The 19,345-nt window shown below is 44.0% G+C and overlaps 1 protein-coding gene across 1 annotated transcript in view; it reads right to left on the bottom strand.

The window, feature by feature from the left end:
* Window positions 1-7,428: 7,428 nt before the first annotated feature.
* CTH (cystathionine gamma-lyase) overlaps window positions 7,429-19,345 on the bottom strand; it is a 41,985-nt gene continuing 30,068 nt past the window's right edge. Inside the window, exons 9-12 of the mRNA XM_082265280.1 lie at window positions 17,596-17,717; window positions 16,977-17,029; window positions 11,969-12,107; window positions 7,429-7,553 (exon numbers count right to left, since the gene is read on the bottom strand). Coding sequence (XP_082121406.1) covers window positions 7,488-7,553; window positions 11,969-12,107; window positions 16,977-17,029; window positions 17,596-17,717 — 380 coding nt within the window. The 3' untranslated portion in view covers window positions 7,429-7,487. The remainder of the gene's footprint in view (window positions 7,554-11,968; window positions 12,108-16,976; window positions 17,030-17,595; window positions 17,718-19,345) is intronic.

Below are 19,345 nucleotides of genomic sequence, written 5' to 3' on the forward strand. Positions count from 1 at the left end.
GCCAATTTTGATGGTGATGTGTAGTGGTTGGGGACCCATCTTGGGTATGGCTTCTTCTATTCAGTGCAGTCAACTGGTAGTGAGCTGGGATTTGTGGATCATGATGTGTTTGTGCTTGAGACTGTCCTTAAGGCCATATGGTCAAACTACATGGCTTACCCATGTATCTGGTTCCACCATTACAAAGTTTGAGATTAGTTCCTATAGTGTCTTCAAAGTCCTGCAACCTCACACTGATCTATTGTTGTTATGTAAAAAATATTTTTGCAATAAAAGGCGGCTATGGTCATGTAACCCCACTTCAGTGTGGTCTCTTTTTTTCCTGGGGAAGGAACTGGGTGGAAGTGGTGTAACGACCAGTGGAGGGGAGGTAACTTTTTTTTTCTCCACCTGGTTATAGATCAAAACCTAGATTTTACAGTGAAAATGCTTCTTTTTTTTTTTCTTTAGAATCCTTCTCCTTGATGCTGGAAATTCTTGGGACCTTTTGCTGGCTTTGAAGCATAAATGAGGCCATGCACCACAAGTTTACAGAGGCATGAGAAGCAGAGTGCTCGGGGCCACTGAGGATTACAGTATCTGGAACTGCCTCCTCCCAGCCACAAACTACTCCCTAGGATTCTCGGGACAGAAAACCCTCTCTTAAGGTTTAAAATATGTCTTCCTCTGCTTCAATGCCTCCAAAACTGGCAGGCACAAGAATGGTGTTTGCATAAAGCAGGCCTTGAGAGGAAAGGAAGTCCATAATGCCACACAGAGTATGCTCCATCAGGAACACAACAGGGATTGTGTCACTGATGCATGCAATGTCACGGCTCACCATCCTTGTGCACCCTTTATCAGCAGCCATTGACGTGGGGGAAAAAAAGCCAAGCTGTCCTGAGCCTGTTGCTGTGCCATACTCACACAGGTACTCGTTGACGGCCCTCTGCTGCAGGTGCAGTTGCTGCAGCATTGCAAAAGTTCAGTTCCACCTGGTGGGCATGTCACAAATCAGGCGGTTTACAGGCAGGTGGAATTCTCACTGAATTTTAGCCAACCAAACACTGGCTGCGTATGACCGCTTGAAATGGCTACAAACTTTTATGGCCTGCTTTCGAAGATCTTACAACCATGGGTAGCAGTTTAAGAAACACTTCACCAAATTGAGGACGTGTCAGGCCTGGCGCCATTATCACACACAACCATTCCTGGCTTAAGCTGGTGTGGCATGAACCACCTCTGGGCCTGCCCCTGCAGAGCTGAAAGAATCTCTGCTCCGGTGCGGCCCCTATCCCCTAGACAGACCAGCATGGCATTTTTTAGCTGGACTCATTCAATGGCCCCTTGAAGGCTTAGGGGGTACTGGTGGTTCATAGGACAATCCAGCAGAGGAGGTCATGGATAAGGAGGAAGTGGTGGAGCTGACAAATCTTGCATCATCACCACCAGCTGTATGGAGACATGGAAGCAAAACAAGTTGCAGCACTGAGCCCAGTCCTGCATCCTTCCTAGCTGCAAGCAAAGATACCCTGTGTGCTGTAAATTAAATATAGCGTCCATGACCATGCTTGTTGGACCACGTCAGCAGTACCGTGGACCTTGCTGCTGACTGCCTTGCCCAACAATCCCACAACATTGCCTTTCAAGTGATAGTACAGAGCTGGAATGGCCTTATGTGCAAAGAAATAGAACCTGGGAACCTACCATTGTGGTACAGCACATTCTGCAAATTCATGGTAGGGGCAGAATCCACCAGACGGAAAGGCAGGCATTGTAAAACCAGCAATTGCAGCAGCTGGGACAGAGAAATTTGCCTGGTATACTCTACAGCTGGTGATGTGCTGCTGGCAGACATACTGCAAGGACCTGTGACACCCTTCGCTATACCATCATCCCTTTCAGTGGAGACTGCTGAGAGGTCTTGAGATATAGCAGGGGTAAACCTGAAAGGTGAGAAGAATTGTGAACCTTTTGTGTGGCTTTTAGGTGCTCTTGCCAATGGGCTTAGTGGTGGAAGGTTAAATGCCCTGTCATGCATGTGGTACCCAAACGGCTGGTGCTTTTGCCATGGTTAATCTGCTTGAGGCAAAGTTCGCAAATTGCTAAAAAAAAAAAAAATATGCTGCGGCTAGGGGAACATGACTGCTAATTTCTTGTTTCTGCAGTAAAACTTCACTGATGCATACTACAGTGATTTTCAGCTCCCACAGATATGGTGTGTGTATATATATATATATATATATATATATATATATATATATATATATATATACACACACATACACACACACACACACACTTGTGGAATCTGGCCCGCACTGCTACATTTGCATTCCACAGTATTGAGTGTGCGTCCAGCAGCTCATCACTGAGCATGAAGACTTGATTCCTGATTCCATTTGGACAACATGGTGGTTGGAGAGCCACTACCAGACATAAGTGTTTGATGCAATCTTGACCATTGTTTTGGGCTGGAGTATATGTGGTAAGAGGATCATACATTATACACATACATGTGGTTTTGTGATGTGCTTTTTCCATTGAAGTTGATGGATTTTTTTCTCACTGTTTTTTGTGCATTCATGTGGTTGTGGGATGCATACCAAAATTAGTTGGTTATTGAATTTACTTTTTTGAGGGGGGGGGGGGGGATTAGTTGGTGATGGGGATTGTCACCAGGCAGGGGTGGTCCCAGCCAATTGTGTCTTTGATGTGTGAACACTCAAATAGTGGCTCATTCAGGGTTCGTACACATTTTTACCAATAAAATTCCATGACTTTAAGTAAATATTTATGACCTAATGTTTCATGAAATGTCTACATGTTAAATAAGAAGAAAATCCACATTACACCCATTTCCCTAGCATTGCTACACACTAACATTAGCTGCAACTGTGTTACCCTCCATAGACTGTAAAAAAGGTTACCCCACTGTTGTAATTTAACCAATATTATCAACTATATTTGAATATACTATAGAAAGAAAAAGATTTGATGGGCACTTCTGCTTGGAGATAAAGCTTCAGTTCAGGCAGTCATGATGGATAAAGTGCAGCCGGACTGGTATGGATGGCACAGATGCGGCACTTACATCGAGGGCAGCTCTTTGTTAGGCCAAAACAACAGTCCCACGCACAGGCAGAAAAGAGAGAAAGGTGCCACTCAGTGTAGCTGATGTAAATCATTTTATTGACATATTAAAAACTTACATGGAGGTAAGTGTCTATATTCATAGCTCGGCGTCCTTCCGGGCCTGCAGTGTTTCCGTCCCTGAGGCTGGCCAGCAGCCAGGAGAGGACACTAGGGGAGAACCAATCAGGGGACGGCAGTGAAGCGCATACCTCACTAGAGGGCCGCACAAACGTGAGGACGCAGGGGGGCGGTAACCGTTTCTCCCCTAGTGTCATCTCCTGGCCAGCCTCAGACGCTTACACCTCCATGTAATTTCTTAATATGTGTCAATAATATTTTTTACATCTGCTACACTGAGTGGCGCCTTTCTCTCAAATTTCCATGACTTTTCCAAAACTTGGTGGCTTAAATTATTTTCCAAAAATTATCCAGGCCTGGAAATTGCCATTTTAAAAGTCCATAACTTTTTCAGGTTTTTAATGACCGTACAAACCCTGCTCATTGCACGTTTGGGTTAGTTCGAAATAGGGTTTATATATCTGTGGGAGCTGAAAATCACTGTAGTATGCATCAGTGAAGTTTTACTGCAGAACAAGAAATTAGCAGTCATGTTCCCCTAGCCGCAGCATATTTTTTTTTTTTTTAGCAATTTGCGAACTTTGCCTCAAGCAGATTAACCATGGCAAAAGCACCAGCCGTTTGGGTACCACATGCATGACAGGGCATTTAACCTTCCACCACTAAGCCCATTGGCAAGAGCACCTAAAAGCCACACAAAAGGTTCACAATTCTTCTCACCTTTCAGGTTTACCCCTGCTATATCTCAAGACCTCTCAGCAGTCTCCACTGAAAGGGATGATGGTATAGCGAAGGGTGTCACAGGTCACAGGTAGGGTTGCGGGGGGCAACACATAAGCTTCTTTCTCTTTTTGAAAAGCCAGATTTTATTTAGGTTTGCGAGTAGGATATTTTTTTCAATAAATGGTTATGGTGGTAATGCACTAGGCATGTGTGCCCTCTTGTGTGTTTTAATATAGTATCTACATAAAATTCTGGAATAAGCACCTATCCCAAGTCTTGGATTTGCACAATAAATGTTCTCTTCATATTGAGAAAGAAAACACCAGTGCTACATTGACTTTAATACTTTATTATACTTATAAATTATTTTTTTCTAAAAACCCATTTTGCAACAATACCAGGTACTTCATAAGAGACCAATCACAAGTGGCGAAAAATGGCAGCCCACAGAAAATCTGCTTCCATTAGACTTTCTAGTTTAACTTACAGAAAGCTGAATTCTGTTTGCCAAGAAAACTTTAGTTTATTATTCCTTCACTTTTCCTTGCTTTTCAAAAGTGCATGGGTGGTAAATCAGAAAATACCAAAAAACACAGCGCTCAGCCTCATCGGCTTACAATACTATGCTCCACTTTTCCCCCAGGAAATAGACAGATTCAGGTGGTGGCCCTTTAGATCATAAAAAAGGCCCAACAGCCCCATCGATCAACCCAAACAACCCACAGAGCGCAAAAAAAAAAAAAAAAGGAGGATAAGAAAAATGGCTCTCTCAATAAAAAGATAAAGGCATCCCCTGCTGGATGAAGGCTCTGACCCTGATGCATTCCATTCTTAATGTGGCTGAGTCACCTACCAAAGAATACACAAATAATACCTCTATGCCTAAGCCCTGTGGAGTGTGACAGATGTCAAGAGCAGAGCCGATCGACAAGAGATCCATCTATCTTTTTACAAGATGCCTGACCTTCTGGAATGTAGCGGTGTGCAACTTATTTCTGTGATGGTTGTGGACTTGGAACATCTCCTTCCTAGCCAAGACAGGGGTAAAGCCTGAAAGGGGTACCTTTGGCAAGGCCAGCAATGGGGACTAGCAGTACCTTCAACAAAGACCACAATTGGTAACAGCAGTTAAAAACGTTTTAAAACCTCAAGTTGGACCCGATTTGGTGAGTCCAATTTCTTATTTTCCACTTCTCCACTATACTCTGGTGACTTTGGAATTTGATTTAAAGAGGCCCTGTGGATAACTTTAAAAAGTGCATGTAAAAATCTAAATTTTTAAATTCTCACTTGCAATCTTTTCATAAAGGATCTACTAGCAATGCTGTCTAGACCAATAAATGCTGAAGATTTAGGCTGGGTTCACACTTGTGCGATGCAGGAACCAGCGCAATTCCAGTGTGGGTTCCCGCATCGCATATAACTCGCTGGCAGTTCACACTGCCCTATGCAAACCACTGCAGGTTGTCAATATAAAGTTAATGACACCCCCAGATCGGTTCGCAGTGAGAACGGTGATATTGTACAGGAATCAGATTACATGGGTGTGAACACTAATGCAATCCGATTTCAGCACAGACCAAAGAAAAACTCCTAAACTATTTTGGTCCAAATGGGATGCAAATTCAGCCATACAAACTGTATGGCTGTATTTGCATTGCACAGCATGTGATCTGCACCACGGTGCGAATCACATGCAATGTCTGTGTTCACACCCGTGTGAACCCAGCTTTAAACAGCAACAAGGAGATGCAGACCATCCCATTTCATAATATAATTTCCATTGCAGCTGTGTGACTACACTTCAGCACCTGACCGCTTTGGGAAATTCCCTCACCTTATTGGGTTGTAGCATTTCACCACTTCTTTGTCTACTAGCAATGTGCCTTGCTAGAAAACTCAACTGGAGCAAATTCCCTAGCACAGTGCCTTTTGATTTATGCAGAATTGTGATTAATCACCTTAACTTTATCACTGAGTGCAGACCTCCCTATGAAAAATGTATACATTTCCCCTTATTTAAAGCCTAACTCCAGCTTGACTATCCTTTTAAAATACTTTGTTTGGGCCAAGCTAGCATAAACAAATTATTATAAAGGATTTTTATAGCGCCAACAGTTTTCTCAGCGCTTTACAATTTAAAAAAGGGAGACAGTACAGATGCAATCAAATAAAATGCAAAAGGAGTAAAGAGGGCCCTGTTTAAAAGAGCCTTCAATCTAAAAAGGTAGGGCAAGTGGTACAAAAAAGGTAAGAACTGTTGAGGTATGCGCTGATGGAAGAATTACAAGTTCAGTTGTTAGGTGGAGGTGGGATGAGATTTCAGGGATCATCTAAAAGGTGGCCAGCATAGTAAACTGAAAGACAGATTTAAGTAAGAGGGTTCCAGAGCATGGTAGAGGGTCTGGAGAAGTCCTGGAGATAAGCATAGGGGGCAGAGGAGGAGACAAGCAAGCTAGAGCACAGGAGGTCTTGGGAGAAGTGAAGAGGACGGTTTGGGTGATATTCAGAGATAAGTGTTGTGATGTAGCTCAGGCGAAGAGGTGTGAATGGCTTTGTATGTTGTATTTTGAATTTAATTCACTGGGCAATCAGAAGCCAGTGGAGGAATTGGCAGAGAGGGATGACAGACACTGAACGGTTGATAAGGTAGAGGAGTCTGACAGCAGCATTCAATAAAGACTGAAGATGGAAGAGCCTGCATAGAGGTAGGCCTATGTAAAATGGAGAGAATGAGTAGTTTGGTGGTTTTATTCCTTTACAGACACTGCTGTCAGAGCTCCACTATGCCAAACACTGCTGTTTTCCAGCAGCAGTTCAGGGACTTTCCCTTCTGGAACAAAACCAACACTGCTCAGCCATTCACAGGCAGCTTTGGATTTTCTGAATGAATACAAGGCTTCCTCCGATTGGCTGATTCTAAGATTGTGATGTCATCTGCCCACCTCAGTCATCTACAGGAAGCCTTGTATTCATTCATAAAAATGCAAAGCTTCCTGTGAATGGCTGAGCAGCACTCAGTCCGACACAGTTTAGTACAGGGACTTCCTGTCCCTGGAACAGCTACATAGCTAAGGCTACATACAGTGCTGATAGTGGGCACATGTGTTAGCAAAGGAAATAGTTTGCTTGGAACAGCTTGGCTGGGACTCTGGGAGTCAGAAGTAGGGAATGATCTAAAAAAATTTGACAGCTGTTTCTCTGCCACCTACAGAGCTTATGCTTGATAATACACACATATGGCCTGAGTCTGCATAACAGTATCTTGTAGATTAAAGGAAATGGAAGATAAAAAGGAATGTAAGCAAAAGCAAGGTTCTCAGTTTTCGATTAAAGTTACCGTACTTATTTGCGATTAGGACAGGGCCGCAACTGTCAAACACCAGCAGGCTTCTTAACTCTAACCCTTGGCTCCAAATGTCACTCAGACAAAATTTAATAAAGCTTTATAAAGGGTTAAAGTGTAAATCTTTCAAAGGGTAGGCCTTTAGATTTATTATTTTATTAGGATGAAAAGTCTAATTAGGTCTAGCTCTCTGTAAGCTGTTCAAGAATGTGGCCGTTTTTTGAATTCAACAGTTGAACTTCAAATGTTCCAGCAAGTCTTCCACCTTGGTCGGGTTTTTAAGGCCTGGGTGCTGTAAAAGCAAAGAAGAGATATTTAGATTATTTTAAAATGTTCCAAAACACAAAAAGGATCTAACAGACTAGCAATAATCCACAGTATTCTTCAGTGCTCTCTACCATGCTGGTTGGTAGACAGTGTTGTATATAGAGTTTTTGGTGCATGCTCCTGCTTGGTCCTATTTAGAGTTAGCAAATGTGATCTTCCAAATGGCTCAATGCGCATTTATCACGTGGAAAAGCATTAATGTACAACTGTATTGCCATGCCTAAAGGAGGATCTTTAAGCCCAACTTAAATAAAAGGAAACAAGCATTATCCCATGCAGTGGAGCTGCACATGTAGTTCTAGGGGACTTGAAGATTTACTTAGCTGATCCTCTGCACTGCTAGACTGGTCCCTGTAGAGCAGCTATATCCAAACTGTGGCCCTCAAGCTGTTCAGACACTGCAATTCCCATCATGCCTAGTTAGGTCTGTGAATGTCAGAGATTTACAATGCCTCATGGGAATTGTAGTTCCTGAACAGCTGGAGGGTCATAGTTTGGACACCCCTGCTGTAGAGTCTTCTCCCCCTTCCTTCCAGCAGTCCTGATGTCATCAAGACCAATGCAAGATTCTTAACCCTGCACTGGATGGGATGATGCTACAGGACAGTCAACTGTCAGAGCATGGAGGAGCGTCTGCCGGAGGATCAGTGAGGTAAAGTGCTTCTCCTCTCCCCTAGACTAAATGAGCAAATAAACCTTGCAGTGCAGGTGCAGTCCCTACTGCAAGTGAGGATTTTCCAATTCCCCTGAATTGAGTGTAAGTGCATCAATACCAGAAAAAAACAGCACACAGCAAAAAAAAAAGTTACCTATGATTGTTTGATGATAGATAAAAGCTGTCCAGGAAGGTAGATAGGAACTATTAGGATATCATTCTAAGAGGCCCATATAGACCCAAGGCTGGATATGTACTCTACCAGGACAGCATTTTTCTTCTCTGTATCTGATCACTGGAAAGTTAGGAAAACTGTCAACCTATCTGCAGTTTGCATCTAGGCGTAAAGTATACAGTACTTGCTTCCACCAACATAAACTGTGCTGGGACATAAACAATGAGGATGTATCCAGATTTCACTGGTTGGCATGGGATGACATTACATGATGTTTAGGTGACCGTATTCCTTCCCCAGAGGTTTTGAGCCTCATGGCTTTGGTTGGCTACGCATCAATCCAGCCCTGTTTGGACCACTGCTTCATGGCCTTTTGGCTCAGATCAAGTGTAGCAATAACTATGGACCAGTTTAGGGGGCCCTACAGCCAGTGGTTCTCAACTCCAGGCCTCAGGACCCACTAACAGGCCAGGTTTGCAAGATAACTGAAATACATCACAGGTGATATATTTTGGTGCTCAGTGATTGCAGTATTCTAATCTGCATCTCCCCAATGTGATGCTTAAAATCTGGCCGTTAGTGGGTCCTGAGGACCGGAGTTGAGAACCACTGCTCTACAGCAATCAACTCCTAACTTTACCCACATAAGTTTGATTTGCTTTTTTTTTTGTGATGTGCGTTGCTCTTCATTGTTCACTTTACTGCAAAGGCTAGTTATAAATTGGGGTGGTTGCCATCTTTTTTGCAGTTTGTTCGCTGATTTGATGTAGGGGCACATTGGATGCCTTTAGCTGCCATTGTGCTGTTGCTGGTCATCCAATGTGTCCCTGTGCCTTTAAGACAAAATGGACTCCCTCTGGGCACACCTGCCCTTCATTTAGCCACTGCTATATGCACTTCAACTTGGAGATTCTCAAAATGATAGAGTTAGGGCTGTTGTATACAGAGAAGCCTTAACGTAGGCACTGCAGCTTCCACATACGAGGTATATCCACAATAAAAGGAGGGTGAAGATCCTACAGAATAAAAGGACTGTGAAGGGAGACGCTGGCCAATGTCATGTGGAGTGCTAGATATACAATAGACCACTGATCAGTTGAATGCCAGACCTGTCAGAGTCAAGACATTGTTTGTGACACCCTGTTCAACTGCCTCATATTAAGAAAAATGCAAACAAGTTTGGAACAGCAGTACATGATACATTTTTGTGTGAAATAGGGTAAAAGTGTATAAGAAACTGGACATTGTGAGGAAATCTTATGGAGAAGCTGCCCCCTCATTTGCAAGTGCAACGATGGCAAAAAGCCTTCAAAGAAGGACAATGTGTTGAAGCTGCACAAAGATCAGGAGGCCCCTCTTTGTCAAAAATGGAACAGAATATGGATGAGTAAGGTCTGTTCTCAGCCGTGACCGGCAGCTTACTATTTGAATGATTGCAAAGGAAACATGAATTACCACGTCAATTGTTCATGAAATCATGACTCAGGATTTGAAAATATGGGGGGGGGGGGGGGGAATGGATTTTTGTAGAACTAACCTTAGGGTTATGCTGCTACCCATCAGAAATAGGCACTAGGCAGGCAAAAACTTAACCACACCGATGGGGGCTGTCCCTGCAGGTTACCTGACACACCAATGGGGGCTGTCCCTGCAGGTTACCTGACACTCTGCTATCAATCAGTTTAGTTGCAAGAAGTGTTTAGAAGACAAAAAAACCCATTCACCCAGCAGTGGAGGGGTGGGTACTGCATCTGTCGATGAACTGCAGAGAAAAGGATTTTACAAAAATCCAGGTTTTCTATCGTTCAGCGATAGACGCAGCTCCATCTTCATCTTCATTACTAGTAGGGATGTCCCAAAGCAGTACATTTATGAGGGGTGGGAAGACAACGCAAAAACCAGTCCCCCCCAAAGGCTAAACATAGCCAATCAAGTAACATGGAGCTCAACCAGGAACAACCTGAGCACTCTCACCATACCATGGTACCAGGTGGGAGCCACTCCCAGACAGATCACCTCCCACCTGGGATGGGGGGTGCTGTCAGCCAAAGGGAAGCTGCGACTCAGGGCATTCCAGGTCGTGTGCATCCCAGCGAGACTGTCCACTCGCAGGCTCATCCCCATCCATCAGGGCACTGTTGTGGCAAGGCTTAGTTCTGGCCTATAACCTGCTCACGCTCGATGGCCAGGCCGGGAGACATTAAGGATCTAGATTTTTTTCAGTGCAAAAACCACAGCCGGCTGTTGCTTGTAGTTGCTGTGGATCTTAGTCCTCAGGACCAAACTAGTGAAGAAAAAAAAAAAAAAAAACACAAACTTTCCCTGTTACAGCCAAGACCAAAGTCCCAGAAGGGCTAGGTCCTATTCCTAACACTAGGCAGAACAAACTGATTAATGATAGCGAAGTGTGAGGGGGTTAGGCATGCAGTGACAGCCCACATAGGTGTGGTTAAGCTTTTTGCCTGCCTAGTGCTTATTCCTGATGGGAGGAACACAACCCTACTATTAATGAAGATGGAGCTGCGTCTGTTGATGAACAATAGAGAAAGTGTGTTTAAAACTTGTTCCAAAGAACTTGTCACCTGATCAAAAGGAACAACATCAACTCGTTTGCCCCAAGACCTGTTGGCCCATTTGGAAAGAGCCTGATTTGAGTCGAGTGATCACTAGAGAGGATTCCAGTGATCCATAAGGAATTTATACCTATTGGTCAAAGTGTGATCAAAGATTTTACCTGGAAGACAGTTTTGTGTGTCCTGAGGCCGGCTCAACTTGGATCCTTCATCACAACAATGCACAGTGTTTCCACACGTCCCTGTTCTCCAATTCAGAACCAAATCAGGCCCAACTTTTTGGCTAGATTTGGGCCTGAAATGGACCAGAAGCCACACGACTCTTCTGCAAACCGCTCCACACCTGTCCCAGGGCTGTGTGAACTGGCTCCATTGAGAGCCAGTCACAGTCTCCTGCCATGCGAATTAGATGTAGGGGAAAACCCGCATCCAATTTGCACTAGTGTGAACCAAGCCTTAGAGTTTTTGGTTGAAAAACACATCATAGTGCTTCCCCCATCAACCCTACAGCCATGGCTCCTTGCAACTTTTTCACATTCCCAAAGATGAAGGGTTTGAAAGGACAGCATTTGGTAGGGTGGATAACGTCCAAAGAGCACCTATGCAGGCTCTGAATGCCATCCCACTTTAAGATTCCCAGAGATGGTATGAAGAAACCGCTGGAAGCGTGGCGTACACTTTCAATGAGAATATCCAATTGTAAAGTTTTTCAAAAAAAAAAAAAAGTTTTAAATATTCTCATTACTTTCTGGACACAGAAGGTGTGCAACAAAACCCACTCTGTTTTTAAAGGAAGTTGTCAATTTGGTTTGTTTGCAGGCTAGCTGTGCTGGGGATACGCATTTATTTTTATAGTTTAAAAGACCTAAACTATATTCCATCAGCATAGCAACCATATTAATGCACCTTTTCACTGGCAAAAAGTCTTACAGCACTGTCTATGTAGCCACAAGGCTTTGTCCACTGGCAATACTTACAGCAGCCCTCAATGCCTGATCCACATCTTCAATAAGGTCTTCTGTGTCTTCTAGGCCAACAGAGAGACGGATAAGGGAGTCACTGATGTTGAGGAGGGCCCGGTCTTCTTCTGGGACAGAGGCATGTGTCATTATTGCTCTGTGGAAAAATACCAAGAGATTTGAAACCCCCAGAAGGAACATTTCTGACCTAGAATACACAGACATGTCACAGTCTTCACTCCAATTTATCCCAAAGGTGTTGTATTGGTTGAGGTTAGGACTCTGTGCAGGCCAGCAAAGTTTGACACCACACCTCCATGTCTTTATGGCCCTTGCTTGGTGCACTGGTCCAAATCATTTGGGGGGGGAGGGGGTTAATGGTGTGGGGTTGGAGTTGGGCTTGGCCCCTTAGTTCCAGTAAAGGGAACTCTAAAGGAGTCACCATACCAAGACATTTTGGACAATTTCATGCTTCCAGCTATGTGGGAACAGTTTGGGGGTGACCCCTTCCTGTTCCAACATGACTGTGCACCAGTGCGCAAAACAAGGTCCATGAAGTAATTGAATGAGTTTGTGTGCAGACCAGTCAAGTTCCTCCACTCAGAGTCCTGACCAGCATCAGTGTCTGACCTCACAAATGCATAATGCATATCAGGAAGAATGGTCAAACATTGCCATAGATACACTCCTAAACCTTGTTGACAGCCTTCCCAGAAGAGTTGAAGCTGTTATAGCTGCAAAGGGTGGGCCAACTCAATATTGAACCCTACGGACTAAGACTGGGATGCCATTAAAGTTCATGTGTGTGTAAAGGCAAGTGTCCCAATACTTTTGGTAATATAGTGCACACGCACACACTTTATTAAATAACATACAAAAACCACCAGAGAATGAAGGCTAAGGGGTCCATTTACAAAACATTAATTGGACAATTGTCAAAAGCATTTCTGCATGTTCTCTCGAAATTTCCACAGATTTTTTTCAACAAGAATTCTTCCTATATCGTCAGCTCCCATCTTCTGGCTAAAATGTGGTCTATTCTTCTAAAACAGCCCAATGAGAAAATATACCACATTTTGGCCAATTTGCACAAATACTTCTGACATTCGGCCAAATAGAGGGCGACTCTGCCCAACGGGAACAAAGGCAGCAATAAAAACCTAACTAATGTTCCAATCCCTCTCCACTATGATCAAAAAAGTTTTGCCTTTAGTCATACCTTCGTGTCACATTCAAATATTTTGTATTGTTCTACTGGATAAATATTCCAGCCATTTTATTGTTCAGGCTCCATTCACACCTTTCAGCTCCAAAAACGCTCAAAAAAAAAAAAAAAATAAACGTTCCAAAACACCCAACAAGTAAAACCCCATTCATTTAAATGGCCCCTGTTCACATCTGAGCGTTTTAACGCCTGAAGCAAAAACGCCTGTAGCTGAAAAAAAAAAAAAAAAAAAAAAAGTACATGGGCTTCTTTTTGGGCTGATTACCAGCGTTTTTTGGTAGATGTCGTTAATGCCTGCCTCCAAAAACGCGGTAAAAATCGCGCGAAACCGCTACGCTCAAGTGTGAATGCAGCCTAAGGGTCCATTCACACTAGCGCGAGTTGTCAGGCGACTGGATTAATTATTGACTGAGCCAAGAAGTAAAGTGATAGACTGTGAATGTCAAAGTTAATAACGGTAATCCAGGGGGACCCTAAAGTGTGAAAATCCAGCAGTCCAAGGGCCAGTGCTACACTAGGTACCTATAAATGTATTGGCCAAAATGTCCAAAACAGGGATACACTAGTGAAGAGGCCTACACGATGCAGAGCATGACAGATGAGAGCAATGGGAAAGCCTCACGGTCAGAATCAGGCTCAGTATTCGAACCTGTAGAGAGCAGCGGCACCCTGACTGATAGCAGGGACCTCTACTCCGTCGTCAGAGCTAAGGTCAGGCGTGCTCGCCCCTGTTCTTCTGTTGCTGAGGTGCAACAACCGCAGGGTTCTCGTCAGCAGAGTGTTGGTACTAGTGCCGCTCAACCTTCTGGTGAACCGACAAGCACCAGCTGCCTAGTACACCCTGGTCGTAGTCAAACCAGCACTGCATTAACACTTGGTGACGTGGAGAGCCCCATAAGTGCAGTTCAAGCTGTGTCCCGCAGCCACCAAGAATTCGAAGACAGGCCCATAGAGCCCATACTGCCAGCCCGGAACTCAGGTGGAAACAGCCGATTTTACTCCACTTGGTTTTTAGGAGCCGTTTTCACTGAAGATCTGTACAGATCTATTGTGGACCAAAGCAATTTGTTTGCCGATCAATTCATCCCCGCAAATCCAAATTTGACCCTTGCTAGAGAATTTGCATGGAAACGTATCACGGTTTCCGAATTTAAAACCTTTCATCCCTCCTCATGGGCATTACTAAAAAGTGGGTTGCGGTCATATTGGTCCACTGACCCAATTCATCATATGCAATCCTTGCAGATTATTAGCCACTAGACTGCTTTTACAAAGCAGTCGGACTCCCAACACCCACCATATTGTTCCGTAGGGCCTTAGCTTTAAAAAAAAATATGTTTGGGGATTCAAAGTAATTTGAGTAAAAAAAAAATAAATAAATAATACTTCTGTATAAAAAAAAAAAAAAAAAAAAAAAAAGTGTCAGAAGGCTTGGTCCTCAAGTGGTTAGAAGAGTGCGTGAGGTGTGGCATAAGCTTCTAATATTGGGCATAAAATGCCAGGACCATTCAAACACCCCCCAAAATGACCCCTTTAGTAAAATAGATGCCGCAAGCCATTTGCTGAGAGGCATCTTGATTCCAAGGGAAGGGAGGAGTTGGTTGACAAAGCCCAAAAAGTGTGGGGGGGGGGGTAGGGGGAAGGAGAAGGACGCATAAGTTCTGGATGGATATACAGTGGGTACGGAAAGTATTCAGACCCCCTTAAAATTTTCACTCTTTGTTATATTGCAGCCATTTGCTAAAATCATTTAGGTTCATTCTTCTTCCTCATGAATGTACACATAGCACCCCATACTGACAGAAAAACACAAAATTGTTGACATTGTTGCAGATTTATTAAAAAAGAAAAACTGAAATATCACATGGTCCTAAGTATTCAGACCCTTTGCTGTGACACTCATATATTTAACTCAGGTGCTTTCCATTTCTTCTGATCATCCTTGAGATGGTTCTACACCTTCATTTGAGTCCAGCTGTGTTTGATTATACTGATTGGACTTGATTAGGAAAGCCACACACCTGTCTATATAAGACCTTCCAGATCACAATGCATGTCAGAGCAAATGAGAATCATTAGGTCAAAGGAACTGCCTGAAGAGCTCAGAGACAGAATTGTGGCAAGGCACAGATCTGGCCAAGGTTACAAAAAGATTTCTGCTGCACTTAAGGTTCCTAAGAGCACAGTGGCCTCCATAATCCTCAAATGGAAGACGTTTGGGACGACCAGAGCCCTTCCTAGAGCTGGCCGTCCGGCCAAACTGAGCTATCGGGGGAGAAGAGCCTTGGTGAGAGAGGTAAAGAAGAACCCAAAGATCACTGTGGCTGAGCTCCAGAGATGCAGTCAGGAGATGGGAGAAAGTTGTAGAAAGTCAACCATCACTGCAGCCCTCCACCAGTCGGGGCTTTATGGCAGAGTGGCCTGACGGAAGCCTCTCCTCAGTGTAAGACACATGAAAGCCTGCATGGAGTTTGCTAAAAAACACCTGAAGGACTCCAAGATGGTGAGAAATAAGATTCTTTGGTCTGATGAGACCAAAATAGAACTTTTTGGCCTTAATTCTAAGCGGTATGTGTGGAGAAAACCAGGCACTGCTCATCACCTGTCCAATACAGTCCCAACAGTGAAGCATGGTGGTGGCAGCATCATGCTGTGGGGGTGTTTTTCAGCTGCAGGGACAGGACGACTGGTTGCAATCGAGGGAAATATGAATGCGGCCAAGTACAGGGATATCCTGGACAAAAACCTTCTCCAGAGTGCTCTGGACCTCAGACTGGGCCGAAGGTTTACCTTTCAACAAGACAATGACCCTAAGCACACAGCTAAAATAACGAAGGAGTGGCTTCACAACAACTCCGTGACTGTTCTTGAATGGCCCAGCCAGAGCCCTGACTTAAACCCAATTGAGCATCTCTGGAGAGACCTAAAAATGGCTGTCCACCAACGTTTACCATCCAACCTGACAGAACTGGAGAGGATCTGCAAGGAGGAATGGCAGAGGATCCCCAAATCCAGGTGTGAAAGACTTGTTGCATCTTTCCCAAAAAGACTCCTGGCTGTATTAGATCAAAAGGGGGCTTCTACTAAATACTGGGCAAAGGGTCTGAATACTTAGGACCATGTGATATTTCAGTTTTTCTTTTTTAATAAATCTGCAACAATGTCAACAATTCTGTGTTTTTCTGTCAGTATGGGGTGCTATGTGTACATTCATGAGGAAGAAGAATGAACTTAAATGATTTTAGCAAATGGCTGCAATATAACAAAGAGTGAAAAATTTAAGGGGGTCTGAATACTTTCCGTACCCACTGTATAGTTCTCCTCTATCACTCCCTGTCCCATCTCTATGGTATGGACTATACAGGTTCTAGACTCGAAAATACTTTTCAGCCCATCATTAATTTCACAGCAAGTTGCATTCTAATAACTGAATATTGTCCTATTCTAGGTGGATCAGTCTTTCTGGCACCAAATAAGTCACATATCATGCGCTAATGTGTACAAAGTGATCAGTCTTTCCACATGGCGGGTATGCAGGCCTTTGCGGCACTCAAGAGGGTTTAAAAAAAGAGAATTTATATGCTGCTTTATGGACATTCGGGTTAGCAGGTTGCTCTTTTATAAATGTGTTCTATCCCCAAACACCATTATGATCCAGGGTTTTACTTTGAAAGATTAGAGGTTTTACTCCATTATAGTAAAACAAAGATCTGCTAAGCTGCTTTAAATAATAACTAAATGCATTAAAAACGGAATGGAAAAAAAAAAAAAAAAAAAAAAATTATAATGGGGTATACTTACGGATGCTCAGCCAAACTTTCATATCCACCAAGACTTTCAGCCAGAGCAAACACCTATTAAGACATATTTTGTTAGCTGTATGAAGACCACATAAGCGAATATTATATTATATATATATATATATATATATATATATATACACACACACACACACACACACACACACACACAGTGTGTACAACTAAAGTACTGTGACTACAGTGCGGAATGCAATTTTTAGTTAGGAAAAAAATTAGGAATAAGCTTCATCAAATTTTGCTGTACTGCTCCGACTCCATATTTTTTTTTTTTTTGGTGATACAAAGGGGCCAAATTACAGGTACTGTGCTGTGTAACCTGATCTATTTTTTTCCCCTCATTTTGGGTAACAAACACTTTAAAAGGAATTTGTTTTTTAAACTATACTACAGTATGTTGCTCTGACAGCTACCATGCTTTATGCTCCTACATACACCTTAGTAACTAGTGAGGATAGGTCTGTGGGTCCCGGCCACACTGTATACCAAGGCCAGACAAACAACTGGCCTCCACAAGCTGATAGAATATGTAGCTCCATAGAGTCAGAATGCAAGTCAATAATATATTCCCACATATTATCCCAGTCTAAATCCATATTCACCTTCACACTCTTTAGGAATATCTTGGCGTGTTCCAAGTTGCCTTTGATGTAGAATGTGATCATACCAGGTACACCAGTGCACTGACGCTTTGTGAGTTCGTATTGTGGGTGGGATGGCAGCCCTTTAATAAGAAAACATTTTTTAAAACATAGAAAATAAAAAAAAATAAAATAATTTACACTGGGGGGGGGGGGGGGGGGGAGGAAACACACAACGGGATTTTGGCTCTTTCAATAGGCTATATTTGTATATTTTTATTTAAAACAGCTTTTACGCGTTTCACACTTACACATTTCACTTGAGACAGCATTTGTAAGTTGTATTCTATGCTGTTTATTACCTCTTGCTGAGCAGAGAAATATATGCAGTGGTAAGAAAGGTGAACCTTAACACCAAGCCACCGAACATGCGTCAATGATGGCAGGAGGCTGTGTGCAGAGAATGCCCTCATTGCCCACTACCAGCACACCGACCAAGCTCTCTCCCCAGGAGTGCTCGCTCAAGTCTTCTAATCAGGAGCCAGAGGGACAGGCTACTGATCATGTGACTACTGGGAGAATCATCAATGATCAAATGATACAGAAGCTCCCTGACAGTAAAGCCCACTTAAACCCGCAAAATGGTGGCACCACAAGGCTCCCAGGGATCCAGGAGCAGGACAGGGGGGCCCTGGGAGGACCCCCCACCAGTTACAACCCCCCTCCCGCAGCCACACAGCCGATCACCGGCGCACACCCCCCCCCAATCGCCAGTATAGCGAACTGCCCCCACCCTAGGAGGTGGACCAGACCACCCACACAGCCTCAGCATAAGTGGAGAGGGGTAGGATGAGGGAACAAACAAAGGGGTTGCCTGATGGGAAGGAGGAGAACCCAGGGGTCTGACGTCCACCCCAAAACCCCTCAGGAGGGCAGCTACTCACAATACCAGGAGGGCACCAGACAGAACCTCTCGCCATCTAAATGGGGGGGGGGCTGATGGCCAGAAGGAACGCTGCCACTCAGGCCGAGACCCAGTTATATGCAACTTTGCGAGGCGTTAACTCGCAGGCCAGCCCCCATCCAGTGGGGCTATGTCGCGACCGACCTAGCGTGGAGTTGTCTGCGCTCGCTCACTGGGGTGACCACTGGATTTAGATTATCCAGTCCAGCAGTTGAATGTGGATCTCACAGGGAAATAAAAACTAAATAAAAAAAACACTGAGTATAGCAGAGAAGGAGTATATCCCCTGCCCATAGGCGTAGCCAATTCCTTCTGCCTACTGTCCTACACCTGTAGGGGGGGCAGTATAACCCAATGATTATGAAGATCAGGAGCTGGGATTTTTGTACCCACCGTAAAATCCATTTCTCTGTGTCCATGGGCCATCCTCAGCGGATATATAACCCCCATCTCTGCTCTAGGTAATCAGTGTGGGACGGACCAAGAAAAGGACTGGCCGCTTCTTCGGCTAGCATCGCCAAATGGATCAGACGGTGACTCAGGCCTAGTCTATTAAAGGTCAGGTTCCATCTTTCCCTGTCATGGCCCATTCTACTCGGGTGCGGAGTGCTTCTTGGGCCTTCCGAGTAGAATGCGCCGTTACAGGGAAAAGTGGAACCTGACCTTTAATGTAATAGGCCTGAAGTCACCGTCTGTCTGATCCATCTGGTCTGGTGATGGTAGCTGAGTCACCGTCTGTCTGATCCATCTGGAGATGGTAGTTGAAGCAGCCAGTCCTTTTCTTGGTCCGCCCCACACTGATTACCT

This window comes from Pelophylax lessonae (assembly GCF_965119305.1).
Source record: "Pelophylax lessonae genome assembly, chromosome: 8".
Classification (NCBI taxonomy): Eukaryota; Metazoa; Chordata; class Amphibia; order Anura; family Ranidae; genus Pelophylax; species Pelophylax lessonae.